Below are 18,333 nucleotides of genomic sequence, written 5' to 3'. Positions count from 1 at the left end.
TTTACCCTCAGTAAATACTATAATACTTTAAATTCATGTTTTCTGAGCATCCAATGATATTCTGGGCACAGTTACGGAATGAGAGGTATTTGGTACATAATAGTTTCTGAGCGACAATTTCAAAAATAATTTTCTTTGAAAACCATATATCTGCTTATAATAAAATGTAGAGGACCTAATTAATTTCCTAAACAAGTATAACTTCTATGTTTGGATATTTATGAGATAACAAATTCTTTGAATTGCCTAAACCTAGTAGCTTGTTAAAGGTGTTACATCTTATTCAAAATTTTCCTTTTGACTTTTCTAATGTACATGTAGATTTACACTGTACTTTTATCTGGATGTTTCAGTCATGTCGAACTATGCAATACTTCCGACCAGGGACAAGGGTCATCTCAAGGGTAAGTATTAGACCATGTATGTGTCATGATTCAGTACACCTGTCTGTAATATACAGGTACATAACAAGTTCTGGACTTGGATAGATTTCCAAAGTCATCAATCAGAAATACACTAGTCATATTTTGCTACTTTTGAAGTAAAAGCTTCTGTACAAAATGAATTCAATTCATGTTTGTGTTGTACAAAACAGTTCTATAACTGATGTTAGTGTTTTTATGGTCAATTGTAAAAGTTAAAGAGACAATGGTCATACTTCACTCTGTTGGTGGGTTGTGGAGTTTGATCAGTTAACAACTTGGAATAGCTGTATTAGGTTATCACTAGCTGTGTAAAGTGATGCCTACCTTTGGTGTAGATTTACCGATCATAAGTATAGCAATATGTTGATGTTAACTGTCAGTGCTATATGTATGAAATCAGAGCATCTTGTATGATAGACTGAAAAATCAGAGTGATGGATTTTAATCCCACCAAAGTATAATATTTGGAATGTGGTCATGCTTCACTGCAATATTTTGACTTGTTAACACTATAACTATTGTTATAATTTTGCCTGCGAGTAAAACTCTCAGTCTGATTTGCTTTAGAATACAGGAAACATATATAGAAGCTTTGACATCAAAGTTGTCTGTACATCTATGTTTGAGATGAATGTTTGACCTTTAGCAGGTGCAGGTCACACATTGTCTGTACATCCATGTTTGAACAGAAATCTTATTTACCTTTTTCAGGTGAAGTTCACACGATGTCTGTATGCCCAGTTGATGCAGCAGAAGTTTCAGCCTGACAAGCGTAGTGGCTGGGTCCTACCTAGCTCTCTAAATCCTAAGTACAAAGCCCATGACCTTGGCATGAAGCTGGTAAGTTCTTTGTAATTAAATCTGAAGTGATTTGTCATGTACAGTTTTTTATTTATACCAAACTTATAAAACATTCAGACATATTCAAAACAAACAATACTGTTTGAGTTATCATAAATAAACTAGTATTTTGCTTAATTCTAGGCCCATGGCTTTGAAATTCTGTGTGCAAGGTGCTCTTCTAATCGATCTACCAAGAATAACGGCAAATGTACACCTCCAGACAGTGATGTACGGTGGAACAGATACCTTCTGTCTCTCAAAGAGCGAGGCTTCTTCAGAGTGAGCTACAATCTATTATTATTTCACCACTACATGACTGATTGGAAAAAAAGAAAAGAATTTTTCTATTTCCAACACTAAATGTTTTCAGGTCACTTTCAACAACGGTAAATGGACCATCTTGTAAGTCCTTAATCAAAAGAACATAGTGTTCTAAGGTGAATTTAGCAATTACATTCCAGAGCTACGGATCTATTTTCTATATCTGCCTGATTAAGTGTTATGAAGAGATATCTATGTATGGAGGATTCTGTGTAAAATTGTGGTCTTTTGTCTGAAATTGCTTTCATTATTAAAGCACTGGGCTAAAAATGGAGTATTTTCATAACTATGACACCAAGATGAAGGTGCCCTCAGTGTTGTTATCAACATGTCTATTTGTTTATTCTTTACTTGTAAGCTCTTTTAATTTTCATTAATTTTCCCTAACTCCAGCTGACTAATATTTTTGATATTTTATATGGTGATAAATAGATGTAAAACAATGTCTTTTTGTGTCAATATCTCATCAAAATTATTTGTCATATGTCAAGTTTAGGTTTCATGACAGATATATGGCAAATATTTTTGTGACATTTCATTGAAATGAAATTGATTGTAAACAAGCAAGAATTTAACAAAAATTAAGGTCATGCTGTCAAAGATCAAACCTGGCATTTCTTAGAAATATTTTGTTCTTGTATGTAAGTTGCAAGAAGTTATTAAGGCTAAGATATTTATGGTTTTAGTTTTAGGGTAAATCATTTAGCTCTATCAGTTTGAAATGTTTGTAGTTATAAGAAAAGATGACAGGTGAACCAAATTCATTGTCATAGACTCATTCAAAAACATGGTTAAATTTCTTTTTGAAAATGCAGTAATCAGGTATATTTGAATAGGGATGGTTGTGTGCTGTGTTTCATGATCAGAATTACATCAATAACACAAAGAGGTCGCTGGTCGACCAATTCATTATCTAAAATTATTGTGCTGAGTGTGACCTCTTATTTCTCATGTACTATTTCATTGATGCTGATTTCACCCTGACAGAAAGATTAATTGATATCTCTCTATTTATGATTAAAACCTGATGACAAATATGTGTCCTTACAGTTTTAGTATTAATTATCCCATTTAAATGTTGCATTCACTATCATACAGTATATAAATAATTACTCATTGCTGAAGAGACTCCAGCCTAGTTCCATTGCCTAGTTGACTTGGATTTCAAACATGACAATTTCGGTCAATGAAAAATATGAATGTTTGTATTATACAAAATAACGAAAAACTGACCAAGAAAAACCAACTTTGTTTTGTTAACCCTTTGTATATCTGTATGGTTTTTTTAAATAACAAAACATTTTGTGACTCATTATTGGAGAATGCTGATGTTTTCTTCGCTTCTTGTTGAGAACTAAAAACAATTGTAGCTATCTCTGATTTTTTCATGGAGTTTTACAAAGGAATAACTGCTTTATCCAGCTGAACATTTAAGTTAGCTTAAAGGCTACTGTTATCAGAATCTGGACTTTGAAAAATCGACAGTCAGTGTTGGGTAAATCACCTTTTGGAAGCTAGAAAAATCGACAGTCAGCGTTGGGTAAATCACCTTTTGGAAGCTAGAGGTTACAAGGCACCTATGTTTCATGCTGAATAAACCTGCATGGAGTGTATCAAAATTTGAGGAAAGTTTGTGATATCAGGTATTCCTCATAATATTATACAAAAATAGTGCTTGATGCATCTATTCAAAATTTATGGAGGTTGTCTCAAATTGTTCAATATTCATCAGCCGATGGACTGTACAAAGCACCCTTTATCCAAATTACATTGTGTACCATGGGAAAAAACTATTGAAGGCTTGTCTTCAATTTCAAATACTGATTCCCCTTTGTCCTTAGTTGTGCCTGTTCAGATTTTAGACTGATAAGTGCTAACACTGGCCATCTGGATTTTGTCAAAGATTGATTCCTTATTTCCCAGATGCTTCTTATTTTTTGACTGATTGGTAAAAAAACAGATCTGAACTTTCTCCAAAGTTCTAAAGCAATCGACGGACAACATTTTAGGACTACAGCCTGGTTATAACCTCACATGTAGTGATATCCTACCACATCACACTGACTACAGCCTGGTTATAACCTCACATGTAGTGATATCCTACCACATCACACTGACTACAGCCTGGTTGTAACCTCACAGGCAGTGATATCCTACCACATCACACTGACTACAGCCTGGTTGTAACCTCACAGGCAGTGATATCCTACCACATCACACTGACTACAGCCTGGTTGTAACCTCACAGGCAGTGATATCCTACCACATCACACTGACTACAGCCTGGTTGTAACCTCACAGGCAGTGATATCCTACATCACACTGACTACAGCCTGGTTGTAACCTCACATGTAGTGATATCCTACCACATCACACTGACTACAGCCTGGTTGTAACCTCACAGGTAGTGATAGCCGATCACATCACACTGACTACAGCCTGGTTATAACCTCACAGGCAGTGATATCCGGTCACATCACACTGACTACAGCCTGGTTATAATCTCACAGGCAGTGATACTCTGCCACATCACACTGACTACAGCCTCATCCTCACATGTAGTGCTATCCTACAATATCACACTGACTACAGCCTCGTCCTCATATCTAGTGATATCCTATCACATGACACAGACTACAGCCTGGTTGTTACCTCACATGTAGTGCTATCCTACAACATCACACTGACTATAGCCTGTTTGTAACCTCACATATAGTGCTATCCTACAACATCACACTGACTATAGCCTGTTTGTAACCTCACATATAGTGCTATCCTACAACATCACACTGACTACAGCCTAGTTGTAACATCATAGTAAATCTATTCATGACCTTATTTTCTGTTACCAATACTCTAATATATCTTTCACTCTGTTAACTTGATTTGTTTTGACGTATTATAAGTTTCACAACTGAATATTGATTCCTGTTAAGTTTCCCGATGTGATTTATTGACTTGCGTGTTGTGAGATGTAATTACGTGTACGGCCATAAGACATTCAGTCAGTCCGTTATTAACAGTCCCTTGTGGTTACCTAAGCTATGCCAGATCCCATTTCATGCAATGATCACTTCACTCCTAATTGATTTTTGTGATATTTTTCTGATGAAATAGGGAAGTATAGGCTTGGAATTATTAATGACATGATTTTTTTTTATTTGACGATCCTTTTATTGTTTGATATCTAATGATATAAAGTCAGATTCAACATAAAATTTTGTGTTTTAGATCAAATAACTTCATCTTTAATATTGAAACTAATTTGAGTAAGACCATGGACATTTCAATGGCAGTTACTTTTGATAGAACTCTGTTCATCTCACCTTTTATCTTTCTGTTTGTCATCTAACCATTTGTCTCTGTCCACTTTACCTTTCATCTGTGCCTATCCATCAAACTTACTATCTTTCTGTCTGTCTAACCCATATCGGTTTGTTCATCTAACCTTTTTTCGCTTTAAGTCCACATAACCTTCTGTCTCTGTCTGTCCATCTAATTTTTTGCCTCTCTCTCGATCCATCTAACCTTCTGTCTCTTATGTCCATTCAACCTAACTGTCTGTCCATCTAACCTTCCATCTGAGTCTAGACATTAATTTTCTATCTCTGTCTGTCCATCTGACCTTCTGTCTCAGTCCATACATCTCATCTTCTATATGTATCTGTCCATCTAATCTTCTATATGTGTCTGTCCATCTAATCTTCTATATGTATCTGTCCATCTAATCTTCTATATGTGTCTGTCCATCTAATCTTCTATATGTGTCTGTCCATCTAATCTTCTATATGTGTCTGTCCATCTAATCTTCTATATGTGTCTGTCCATCTAATCTTCTATATGTGTCTGTCCATCTAATCTTCTATATGTGTCTGTCCATCTCATATGTATCTGTCCATCTAATCTTCTATATGTGTCTGTCCATCTAATCTTCTATATGTGTCTGTCCATCTAATCTTCTATATGTGTCTGTCCATCTAATCTTCTATATGTGTCTGTCCATCTAATCTTCTATATGTGTCTGTCCATCTAATCTTCTATATGTGTCTGTCCATCTAATCTTCTATATGTGTCTGTCCATCTAATCTTCTATATGTGTCTGTCCATCTAATCTTCTATATGTGTCTGTCCATCTAATCTTCTATATGTGTCTGTCCATCTAATCTTCTATATGTGTCTGTCCATCTAATCTTCTATATGTGTCTGTCCATCTAATCTTCTATATGTGTCTGTCCATCTAATCTTCTATATGTGTCTGTCCATCTAATCTTCTATATGTGTCTGTCCATCTAATCTTCTATATGTGTCTGTCCATCTAATCTTCTATATGTGTCTGTCCATCTAATCTTCTATATGTATCTGTCCATCTAATCTTCTATATGTGTCTGTCCATCTCATCTTCTATATGTGTCTGTCCATCTCATCTTCTATATGTGTCTGTCCATCTCATCTTCTATATGTATCTGTCCATCTAATCTTCTATATGTATCTGTCCATCTAATCTTCTATATGTGTCTGTCCATCTCATCTAAGCTTGTATTTCTCTATCTGTCCATCTTACTTTCTGTCATTCTGTTCATCTAACCATCTCTCTCTCTCTATCCATATAACCTATTCTCTGTCTATTAAACCTTATTTTTCTTTCTGTCCTTCTAAGCTTCTATTTCTCTGTCCATCCATCTAACCTTCTATCACTCTGTTCATCTAACCTTCTATCTCTCTCTATCCATATAACCTATTTCTCTGTCCATTAAACCTCTTTCTGTCCTATTAATCTCTCCTGTCTTTGTCTATTCATCTGACTTTCTGTCTGTCTTTGTGCCCATCTAATCCTCTATCTGTCTATTCATCTTACCAATCTGTCTGTTCATCAAACCTTCTGTCTCTGTTCATTTAACCTTCAACCTCTCTGTCTATCTAACCTTTTTCTGTCCATATAACCTTCTGTCTGTGCCTGTCTACCTAACCTTCTGTCTCTCATTCTGTCCATCTTTTTATATCTGTCCATGTAAGCTTCTATATCTCTCTGCATTTAAATTTTAGTGCAACTGCTCATTCACTTTCATCCTGACTTACAATAATGGAAAGTTATGGCCTTAGGTGATTGAAGCACCTGTGTCTTGTGCATAACAATTGATGTAGGAAGTTTCTAAAAAACAAAATGGCTGACAGGTAGCCATCTTGGATTTTGACAAGTTCAGTTTGTTATTACTTTCTTGAGAAATACATTTTTGAACTGATCAGAAAAATAAAATAGCTGACAGGCAACCACCATCTTGGATTTGAAAGATTTTTTTAGATTGTTATGGCTTTTTTCTTAAGAAATTAGAAATTTCACACACTTAAGAGCTAAAAATGATGAAAATGAGAGGAAGGGGGAAGGTGCAAATGAAGATAAAAAAATGATGGACACCTTGATCCCCCTGTAATGTCTTGTACAGTGTTGCAATGTTTATATCATGGCATTACACTGCATATTAACAACAATACATACATATGATTACATGTGTAGTAAAGGCAGAGCAATATCCGTTCAGTCAGCTACCATCCACTGGTATTGGATGATGTTCAGTGATTTTAAATTTGATTATCATAAGACAATTTGAATACAAATTCATTATATGAAGGAGATGCTGTTCAAGACTGTAGGTGATTACCAGTTAAGGACTTTCTCAATACAAATGCTTCATATTGAAATTCACGCAATTGATGTTTATCTTTCACATAAAAAGTGTTACTAAAATTGTATTGCCAGATTTTTATATTTGCCATTTTTATCCAGCAGTAAGCCCACAACATGGTCGTAGGATGTATATATATAGCTGATCTGTGAAATTATTGACCAGTACTATTTTATTGTCCTGTAATAAGCCCATCGCGTGACTTTGAGTTAAAATATAATTCCTTTTCTCCTCTTGACCATAACTTACCATCAAATATTTGACACAACAATCTCCTGTGGAATATTAAACAGGAAGCAAATGTGTGATAGGTTTACCAAATCTGTTTTGTTTTCTTAATGCCAGCCTAGTTATAATGTATGGCAGTGTTAGTTCATAAAAATAAAAATTCAAAAACTTGTTTCACACAATCACAAATAAAATTAAAACTCATGTAAGTTTACTAATTTATCATTATACCATCATTTCCTTTGCATCTGAACAAAAACACTCTACATGATTCAATATGACAGTTACAGATCTTTGCAGACTGCAGTGGTGATGATATTGTTGGGTGTTGTCTTGCTGCCTGTTAAAGATATATGTAAATCAATGTTGAGGTGTGTAGGTAATACTAGCTTGTTTTGCCAAGAGCTGAGGAGGTCCTCATGTTGTTTGTTCACCACTGACCAGTCTTTGACCAGTACAATAAATGGAATCTGACACAGTATGATGGATTCTCTGATACCAGATATCTGTCTACTGACAACCCAGGCTGTACAAATTATTCTCCGAGCCGAAAACAGCACATTCTTCTAATTCCTGAAAAATACTGTATTTCACATTTTAGCAATATTTTGAAGTTTGATGAATAATGACGATGTCAATTTCATTATTTCATAATATTTCAGAAAATTAAAATTCTTTATTAAGACTACATTATGTAAGATAGCATTTTACCATCAGTTATCATATGTCTGGGTCGAAATAATAGGTACATACACATATGTTGTTAATGTACTGGATGTCTTAAGTGAGTAAATAATGCTTTCATTTACATTCAAACCTCCACTCCAAATATACTCTGATAATATGTAACTGCTTGTAGCAATTTGTAGTATTTTTTCAGTCTTGAATGTTAATCTCTTTCAGGTGTTTGTGTCTTAATTTTTTTAAGTATTTATCTCTGTAACATGCAACAGTCCACGTTTTTTGCATCTTTTAGATTTTTTGAGATGTCTGTGTTTTATAGTAATGTGTCATTGCATTGCGATCCTATAGATCACATCTAGGTACAAGTTTGATTCTATGTGTTATAGGGGGAGATAGAGGGATCAAAGGTCTACAAACAACTATTGAGTGATGCTAGGCAGTTCTACACCGACCAGTTACAGACAGACTTGAGGTAAGTTACAGGTAGACACTATTGAGTGATGCTAGTCAGTTCTACACCGACCAATTACAGACAGACTTGAGGTAAGTTACAGGTAGACACTATTGAGTGATGCTAGTCAGTTCTACACCGACCAATTACAGACAGACTTGAGGTAAGTTACAGGTAGACACTATTGAGTGATGCTAGGCAGTTCTACACCGACCAATTACAGACAGACTTGAGGTAAGTTACAGGTAGACACTATTGAGTGATGCTAGTCAGTTCTACACCGACCGATTACAGACAGACTTGAGGTAAGTTACAGGTAGACACTATTGAGTGATGCTAGTCAGTTCTACACCGACCGATTACAGACAGACTTGAGGTAAGTTACAGGTAGACACTATTGAGTGATGCTAGGCAGTTCTACACCGACCAATTACAGACAGACTTGAGGTAAGTTACAGGTAGACAGTATTGAGTGATGCTAGTCAGTTCTACACCGACCAATTACAGACAGACTTGAGGTAAGTTACAGGTAGACACTATTGAGTGATGCTAGTCAGTTCTACACCGACCAATTACAGACAGACTTGAGGTAAGTTACAGGTAGACACTATTGAGTGATGCTAGGCAGTTCTACACCGACCAATTACAGACAGACTTGAGGTAAGTTACAGGTAGACACTATTGAGTGATGCTAGGCAGTTCTACACCGACCAATTACAGACAGACTTGAGGTAAGTTACAGGTAGACACTATTGAGTGATGCTAGGCAGTTCTACACCGACCAATTACAGACAGACTTGAGGTAAGTTACAGATAGACACTATTGAGTGATGCTAGTCAGTTCTACACCGACCAATTACAGACAGACTTGAGGTAAGTTACAGGTAGACACTATTGAGTGATGCTAGGCAGTTCTACACCGACCAGTTACAGACAGACTTGAGGTAAGTTACAGGTAGACACTATTGAGTGATGCTAGTCAGTTCTACACCGACCAGTTACAGACAGACTTGAGGTAAGTTACAGGTAGACACTATTGAGTGATGCTAGGCAGTTCTACACCGACCAATTACAGACAGACTTGAGGTAAGCTACAGGTAGACACTATTGAGTGATGCTAGGCAGTTCTACACCGACCAATTACAGACAGACTTGAGGTAAGTTACAGGTGGACACTATTGAGTGATGCTAGGCAGTTCTACACCGACCAATTACAGACAGACTTGAGGTAAGTTACAGGTAGACACTATTGAGTGATGCTAGGCAGTTCTACACCGACCAGTTACAGACAGACTTGAGGTAAGTTACAGGTAGACACTATTGAGTGATGCTAGGCAGTTCTACACCGACCAATTACAGACAGACTTGAGGTAAGTTACAGGTAGACACTATTGAGTGATGCTAGTCAGTTCTACACCGACCAATTACAGACAGACTTGAGGTAAGTTACAGGTAGACACTATTGAGTGATGCTAGGCAGTTCTACACCGACCATTTACTGACAGACTTGAGGTAAGTTACAGGTAGACACTATTGAGTGATGCTAGGCAGTTCTACACCAACCATTTACAGACAGACTTGAGGTAAGTTACAGGTAGACACTATTGAGTGATGCTAGGCAGTTCTACACCGACCATTTACAGACAGACTTGAGGTAAGTTACAGATAGACACAGACCCATTATAGACTAGCCTGAGGTAAGTTACAGACAGCCATAATAGATGTGACTTAAGAAACTGCCCTGAGGTAAGTTACAGACAGCCATGATAGATGTAACATACAACCATGATACATGTGACTTAGAGACAAACCTGAGGTAAGTTACAGGCAGCCATGATACATGTGACTTAGAGACAAACCTGAAGTAAGGTACATACAGCCATGATACATGTGACTTAGAGACAAACCTGAGGTAACGTACATACAGCCATGATACATGTGACTTAGAGACAAACCTGAGGTAACGTACATACAGCCATGATACATGTGACTTAGAGACAAACTTGAGGTAAGTTACAGGCAGCCATGATACATGTGACTTAGAGACAAACCTGAGGTAAGTTACAGGCAGCCATGATACATGTGACTTAGAGACAAACCTGAGGTAAGTTACAGGCAGCCATGATACATGTGACTTAGAGACAAACCTGAGGTAAGTTACAGGCAGCCATGATACATGTAACTTAGAGAAAAGTTGTAAATGGTCATGAACATGTAACTTAGAGACAGACCTGAAGTAAGTTTCAGACGGTAACAGTTCATTCAAAAAGAGGCACTTCTTTTTAAATTTTTAGATAATGGGCTATTCAGAGCAGCCTTCATCTATGTTTTGTGCATCCATAAATAATTTTTGTTATCGCTATTTCTGAAGAAGTCCAGGATGGATGTTTCTCAAATTTCATATATGTTCAGTAGGTTTCTCTTGGTCCGTAGTTATGCCCAACAGGAGGCCATCTTGGATTTTGACAAAGAAAGTTTGTTATCTCTATATTATGAGAAGTATTTGATGGATCTTTCTCCAATTTCATATGTAGGTTCCCCTTGGTCCCTAGTTGTACTTATTCATGTTTTAGATTGAAATACAAGAATTGAAAATCAGAAAAACAAAATTGCCAACAGGAGGCCATCTTGGATTTGACAGTTAAAGATTATCATTGCTATTCTGCAAAGGAATGTTCAGATTTCACATATTTAAGAACAAAACAGAAAGACAAAACAAAAGAAAGGAAAATATCCAAAGTTTAAAGAACAAATGAAGATCAAACAATGTTAGGCACCAAGATCTCTTTGAATCTACTGTTGTAATGAGAGTCTTTATGCTAGTAGCTATGAATGATGTAACAATGCTGTTTATTGTAGAGAGGGAAGCAGTAGGAATACAGGAAGTGAAGTACTCAAACTGTTGGACTCTGTTGAATTTGACATTGAAGCCATGAGGAAAGCAGAAACAGACTTACCTCCCCCTGATGGTAGGTATTAACTTAAACTGTATCTTATATACATATACACTAATTCCACTTAGAAAAGCATATTTAAATACAAATGTATTGTCATAGTAAAAATTTAACAAGTCTCAAAGAGATCAATCGCTAACAAGATGTTATTAAAAACAAAGGGCAGTAACTCCTGTTAATATTTTTATATCAAAATATACTCAAGAAAACAATGAAGCATGGAGATAAAACCTACGTGGTCTCAAAGATAGAAGTCAAAAACTGAAAAAGATTTCTCGAGAAAAGTTTTATTTGCATGAGAAGGGGAAATAACTCTTTTGTCAAATAAAATTCCTTCTTGAAAAGCACTTTCTGTAATTGTTGTAAAGCTTACAAAGTTTCAAAAAGACAGGTTTAAAGCCAAAAGGGAGATTACAAAATGAAGTTTACAATATTCTGATAGATGGATAGATGGACAATGATATCTTTGATTAGTCAGGAACCATAATGTATGGTTTGATTTTTAAGGCTCTTTATGGCTAAATAAAAGCCCACACAATTACTGTTTTTATTTGGTTGTCATTGCTATCACATTGTCAGCATTGTAACAGTGTGTTGGTATGGTTACAGATGATGGATGGCTAAATTTGACACCAGAGACCCTGGATGAGATATTAAGGAAAAAGGCTGGTCCTAATGGTACTGAGAAGACCTCTAATGCCAAAGACCCCATTGACTTGTCCAAGGTGGCTGACAGCATGAAAGCCTTTGTAGAGAAGATATCAGGGGTGGATGGAGTAGAAATTCCTGTGTGGGTATTTTATCAAAATGTTGATCCTTATACATCTTTATTCTCTTAAGTTTTGCATTAACACTAGTTTTTTACTTTATTTTTCTACAGAAATGTTTACTTTTTTATTTTGTTTCCAGTGATGGTGAAGATGATGATGAGGATGATATCCAGTTTGATAGTACCGGGTTTATTTCAGCCATGCAAAAAATGTTTGGTAAGTTTGATAGTACTGGGGGTTATATCAGCCATGCAGAAAATGTTTGATAAGTTTGATAGTACTGGGGTTATATCAGCCATACAGAAAATGTTTGGTAAGTTTGATAGTTTGATAGAAAATGTTTGGTAAGTTTGATAATACTGGGGTTATATCAGCCATACAGAAAATGTTTGATAAGTTTGATAGTACTGGGGGTTATATCAGCCATACAGAAAATGTTTGGTAAGTTTGATAGTACTGGGGGTTATATCAGCCATACAGAAAATGTTTGGTAAGTTTGATAGTACTGGGGGTTATATCAGCCATACAGAAAATGTCTGATAAGTTTGATAGTACTGGGGTTATATCAGACATACAGAAAATGTTTGGTAAGTTTGATAGTACTGGGGTTATATCAGACATAAGTTTGATAGTACATATCAGAAAATGTTTGGTAAGTTTGATAGTACTGGGGGTTATATCAGCCATGCAGAAAATGTTTGATAAGTTTGATAGTACTGGGGTTATATCAGCCATACAGAAAATGTTTGGTAAGTTTGATAGTACTGGGGGTTATATCAGCCATACAGAAAATGTTTGATAAGTTTGATAGTACTGGGGGTTATATCAGCCATACAGAAAATGTTTGGTAAGTTTGATAGTACTGGGGGTTATATCAGCCATGCAGAAAATGTTTGGTAAGTTTGATAGTACCAGGGTTATATCAGCCATGCAGAAAATGTTTGGTAAGTTTGATAGTACTGGGGTTATATCAGTCATACAGAAAATGTTTGATAAGTTTGATAGTACTGGGGGTTATATCAGCCATACAGAAAATGTTTGATAAGTTTGATAGTACTGGGGGTTATATCAGTAGTACTGATAGTACTGGATTTATAAGTTAGCACTTTGATGACATTGAGTGTTAATACTATAGTCAATGTTTATGTATTTCCACCTTTGATGGGAAGGGTGCTGACAAATTCTTTTACCAATTTTTATGCACGTGGTCCTGAGAGTTAGACCAGGTATAATATTTCAGAGTTTGGTAACACATGGTCCTGATAGTTAGACCTGGTATAATATTTCAGAGTTGGTAACACATGGTCCTGAGAGTTAGACCTGGTATTATATTTCAGAGTTGGTAACACATGGTCCTGAGAGTTAGACCTGGTATTATATTTCAGAGTTGGTAACACATGGTCCTGAGAGTTAGACCAGGTATTATATTTCAGAGATTGGTAACACATGGTCCTGAGAGTTAGACCTGGTATTATATTTCAGAGTTGGTAACACATGGTCCTGAGAGTTAGACCTGGTATTATATTTCAGAGTTGGTAACACATGGTCCTGAGAGTTAGACCTGGTATTATATTTCAGAGTTGGTAACACATGGTCCTGAGAGTTAGACCAGGTATTATATTTCAGAGTTTGGTAACACATGGTCCTGAGAGTTAGACCAGGTATACAGAGTTGGTAACACATGGTCCTGAGAGTTAGACCTGGTATCGTATTTCAGAGTTTGGTAACACATGGTCCTGAGAGTTAGACCTGGTATTATATTTCAGAGTTGGTAACACATGGTCCTGAGAGTTAGACCTGGTAGTATATTTCAGAGTTGGTAACACATGGTCCTGAGAGTTAGACCTGGTATCGTATTTCAGAGTTTGGTAACACATGGTCCTGAGAGTTAGACCTGGTATTATATTTCAGAGTTGGTAACACATGGTCCTGAGAGTTAGACCTGGTATTATATTTCAGAGTTGGTAACACATGGTCCTGAGAGTTAGACCTGGTATTATATTTCAGAGTTGGTAACACATGGTCCTGAGAGTTAGACCTGGTATTCTATTTCAGAGTTGGTAACACATGGTCCTGAGAGTTAGACCTGGTATCGTATTTCAGAGTTTGGTAACACATGGTCCTGAGAGTTAGACCTGGTATTATATTTCAGAGTTGGTAACACATGGTCCTGAGAGTTAGACCAGGTATTATATTTCAGAGTTGGTAACACATGGTCCTGAGAGTTAGACCTGGTATTATATTTCAGAGTTGGTAACACATGGTCCTGATAGTTAGACTTGGTATAATATTTCAGAGTTGGTAACACATGGTCCTGAGAGTTAGACCAGGTATTATATTTCAGAGTTTGGTAACACATGGTCCTGAGAGTTAGACCTGGTATTATATTTCAGAGTTTGGTAACACATGGTCCTGAGAGTTAGACCAGGTATTATATTTCAGAGTTTGGTAACACATGGTCCTGAGAGTTAGACCTGGTATTATATTTCAGAGTTGGTAACACATGGTCCTGAGAGTTAGACCAGGTATTATATTTCAGAGTTGGTAACACATGGTCCTGAGAGTTAGACCAGGTATTATATTTCAGAGTTTTGTAACACATGGTCCTGAGAGTTAGACCTGGTATTATATTTCAGAGTTGGTAACACATGGTCCTGAGAGTTAGACCTGGTATTATATTTCAGAGTTGGTAACACATGGTCCTGAGAGTTAGACCTGGTATTATATTTCAGAGTTGGTAACACATGGTCCTGAGAGTTAGACCTGGTATCGTATTTCAGAGTTTGGTAACACATGGTCCTGAGAGTTAGACTTGGTATTATATTTCAGAGTTTGGTAACACATGGTCCTGAGAGTTAGACCTGGTATAATATTTCAGAGTTTGGTAACACATGGTCCTGAGAGTTAGACCTGGTATAATATTTCAGAGTTTGGTAACACATGGTCCTGAGAGTTAGACCTGGTATTATATTTCAGAGTTTGGTAACACATGGTCCTGAGAGTTAGACCTGGTATCGTATTTCAGAGTTTGGTAACACATGGTCCTGAGAGTTAGACTTGGTATTATATTTCAGAGTTTGGTAACACATGGTCCTGATAGTTAGACCAGGTATTATATTTCAGAGTTGGTAACACATGGTCCTGAGAGTTAGACCAGGTATTATATTTCAGAGTTGGTAACACATGATCCTGAGAGTTAGACCTGGTATCGTATTTCAGAGTTTGGTAACACATGGTTCTGAGAGTTAGACCTGGTAGTATATTTTAGAGTTTGGTAACACATGGTCCTGACATTGATATATATGATATTATATTACAGAATTTGATGACAATGATAGCGCGTCTAGCTCAGACATGAGTGAGTACGGATGGGATGACTCAGACCAGGACTTTGATGACCAACCTCCAAGTGGGAAGCCATCCAAGCGTAAACAAAAGACTTCTGTGCCAACAGTGAAAGACTACATGGACATGATGGACCGTGAACTGGCTCCTTCCAATGTGGGCAAGAGTTTTGAGAGGGAACCACAAGTAGGAAATGGCACACACACACAGGTAAGCACTGTAGGTAATGGATCAAGTCAATGCATATTAAGGTACCATATATATGTCTTCTGCATTTACATAGATTTAATTCACAAAAGAATGAACTTCCTTACAAAAAATCGCAATAAAAATTCATGCCAAACTGATATTCTTACATGTGCTATAGGACTTATATGTTTATTTTACAGCCAAACAAACCTTCAAACAAGAAACAGAATGTTAACAGAGACATTGATGATGAGGATGATGACTTTCAGCCAGTAAACATTGATGTAAATACAGTGAAAAACATGCTTGAATCAATTGGAGCACAGCAAGGTCTGGCTGGTCCTGCTTCCAACATACTAAACTCCATGGGAGTCAATGTTCCTCCACCTGACCCCGAGGATCAAGAGCAAATTGAAGTCCCTGTTCCACCTCCCAGAAAGAGGACTCCCAAGTCTACCCCGACCAAAAGGCCAAGTTCAAGGACAATACCTTCCTCCATATCACTTTCCAGCAGCAATAACACTACCCCTGTTAAAAAGGAGACAAATGTCTGACTCACCTGACAGAGTGTGAACATATTTCATCATCCACGCACAGGTTGGATCAGTTCGAACATTGTAAATCTTCATGATTGGGAACTTTTCTTCCATGTGAAGAAAGATAACTCAATTTTTGTACAGAATTTAATTGATCAGACATCTTGTAAAACAGTTGAAGGAGAATACTTGAAGAAAAGAATGATTTTTCCAGTCTCCTGGTTGTAAGAGGTCTATTTGACCTTGAGTCTGTCAAATAATCCCACATACCTTAAGCAGATGGTGGGTCATCCATACCAATAAGAGACAATGATTGTACCTATCAACATTGCTGACAAATGTAACACACTGGTGTAGTTTTCATGTTCAGGTTAACAAAAAGTATTTTGATTATAAATATTTTGTTCTTTAACTTTGATTTTTATTGTGTTTGATTCACAATATTGAACATAACCAGACATATTTTTCCTCTTTCAAAACTTATTTTTTTATGGAAAATTTCAAACGTCAGTATTTCAGGTATTAGATGCGATATTGGCAAGAACATTTTTAACTTTCGTAATATCTTATAAAAACATTAAAAACAAAAAAGCAAACAAAAATTTACTATCTATTACCTGGAATGAGATTAATCAATTTGGTATAGGTATATTTAAAATGTTTGTCATTCACACAAACAGAAATTGTAAACAATATTTTTGGGAGCTTTAAAAAAGTCTGTTTTGAAGGATGTTTGTGAAAGCTCTCAAAATACACTTTCCAATTGCTGTTTGTGCTAAGGATAAACATCATAAGTTATCTTTTACCTCTCTTTCACACAAGAGAACAAAAATTCTGATATAAAATTCCGACTGAGTTTCAAGGGAAATGTGATTTGACCTGTAGTCAAGGTCAGGTGAGCCTTTATCAATTTAATTATTTAGACCAATAAATTCATGAGTAAAATACATTACATTAAATAGTTAACCAATTTTGTTTTGTCACATCAATAATGACAGTAGATAAGTGACACAATTTACAGTGCTCAAACATATGTATGAAAGCATTATCTTATAATCGTACGACCTTCCTGTTAAGTCTTACCTCTCATTCCCTAATAATACCTGTACCAACATATCTTTGCCCTTTTTTAAAGTAATTGTTTGATCTGTCACATTCAATTATTGTCAATTTCCTTAAAAATGCCAAAATATCTCTCGACAGATAATTAATGTTTAGAGTATGGTATATGTAACTTTTCGAACATAGGATTTTTCTGACATTTTTGTGAATAGCGATTTTATTGAATGTTTTTTTGCTCACTGTTGGAAATCATAAGTGTTGAAATCCATAACTTTTATCAGTTAGGAGGTACTGTACTACTTTATACCCTGAAATGTGTTGTGAGACTCTTAAAGTTTTTTTTTATATTTTGTTGGTGATGGAGCTACTGTGAAAAAGCACGTTTTTGTGTGTGGATATTTTAATTTGTGTTTTATGTCTGAAAACTAGTCATGACAGGAAGATGTGCATCAGGATATGTGAGCAATGCTGCTGGAATTCATCTATTTATGTCCTACATTAAAAATCTATCTAGTATGTGTGGCTACATTGTATAATGAAATAAAATTAGGAGTCCTTACCAGTTCCTGGTTTTATAGCCTTATTACATACAATTGTCATTGTACATGTATGATGGGAAGCCCATATGATATATATGACGTCATTGTGTTGTGTTTATATACATACATGTAGATGTATTTCTTATGTATTTTATTAGTAAAACTACTTCCAAATGATGAAAAAAATCCATTTTCATGAAATGTTCTTTTTCACAGTAGCTTGTTTTTTTCCCGTTAAATTGTGATCAGATTATGTTTTGTGTCATTCTAAAATGTTGAGTACTGCAATACATTCTTTTATATAT

The 18,333-nt window shown here is 36.0% G+C and overlaps 1 protein-coding gene across 1 annotated transcript in view; it reads left to right on the top strand.

Moving 5' to 3' along the window:
• Positions 1–16,445, top strand: part of LOC132556316 (protein ecdysoneless homolog) — a 33,688-nt gene extending 17,243 nt beyond the window's left edge. The window contains exons 6-14 of the mRNA XM_060220700.1: positions 354–404; positions 1,137–1,265; positions 1,410–1,547; positions 8,569–8,654; positions 11,493–11,602; positions 12,197–12,377; positions 12,497–12,573; positions 15,677–15,912; positions 16,092–16,445. Coding sequence (XP_060076683.1) covers positions 354–404; positions 1,137–1,265; positions 1,410–1,547; positions 8,569–8,654; positions 11,493–11,602; positions 12,197–12,377; positions 12,497–12,573; positions 15,677–15,912; positions 16,092–16,445 — 1,362 coding nt within the window. The remainder of the gene's footprint in view (positions 1–353; positions 405–1,136; positions 1,266–1,409; positions 1,548–8,568; positions 8,655–11,492; positions 11,603–12,196; positions 12,378–12,496; positions 12,574–15,676; positions 15,913–16,091) is intronic.
• The last annotated feature ends 1,888 nt before the right edge of the window (positions 16,446–18,333 follow it).

The sequence above is a fragment of the Ylistrum balloti genome, unplaced genomic scaffold (assembly GCF_031769215.1).
Source record: "Ylistrum balloti isolate Yb309-2 unplaced genomic scaffold, AGI_CSIRO_Ybal_v1 Utg370558, whole genome shotgun sequence".
In the NCBI taxonomy this organism is placed as follows: Eukaryota; Metazoa; Mollusca; class Bivalvia; order Pectinida; family Pectinidae; genus Ylistrum; species Ylistrum balloti.
The sequence above is the reverse complement of the archived record's forward strand: the minus strand, read 5'-3'. Positions and strand labels throughout refer to the sequence as shown.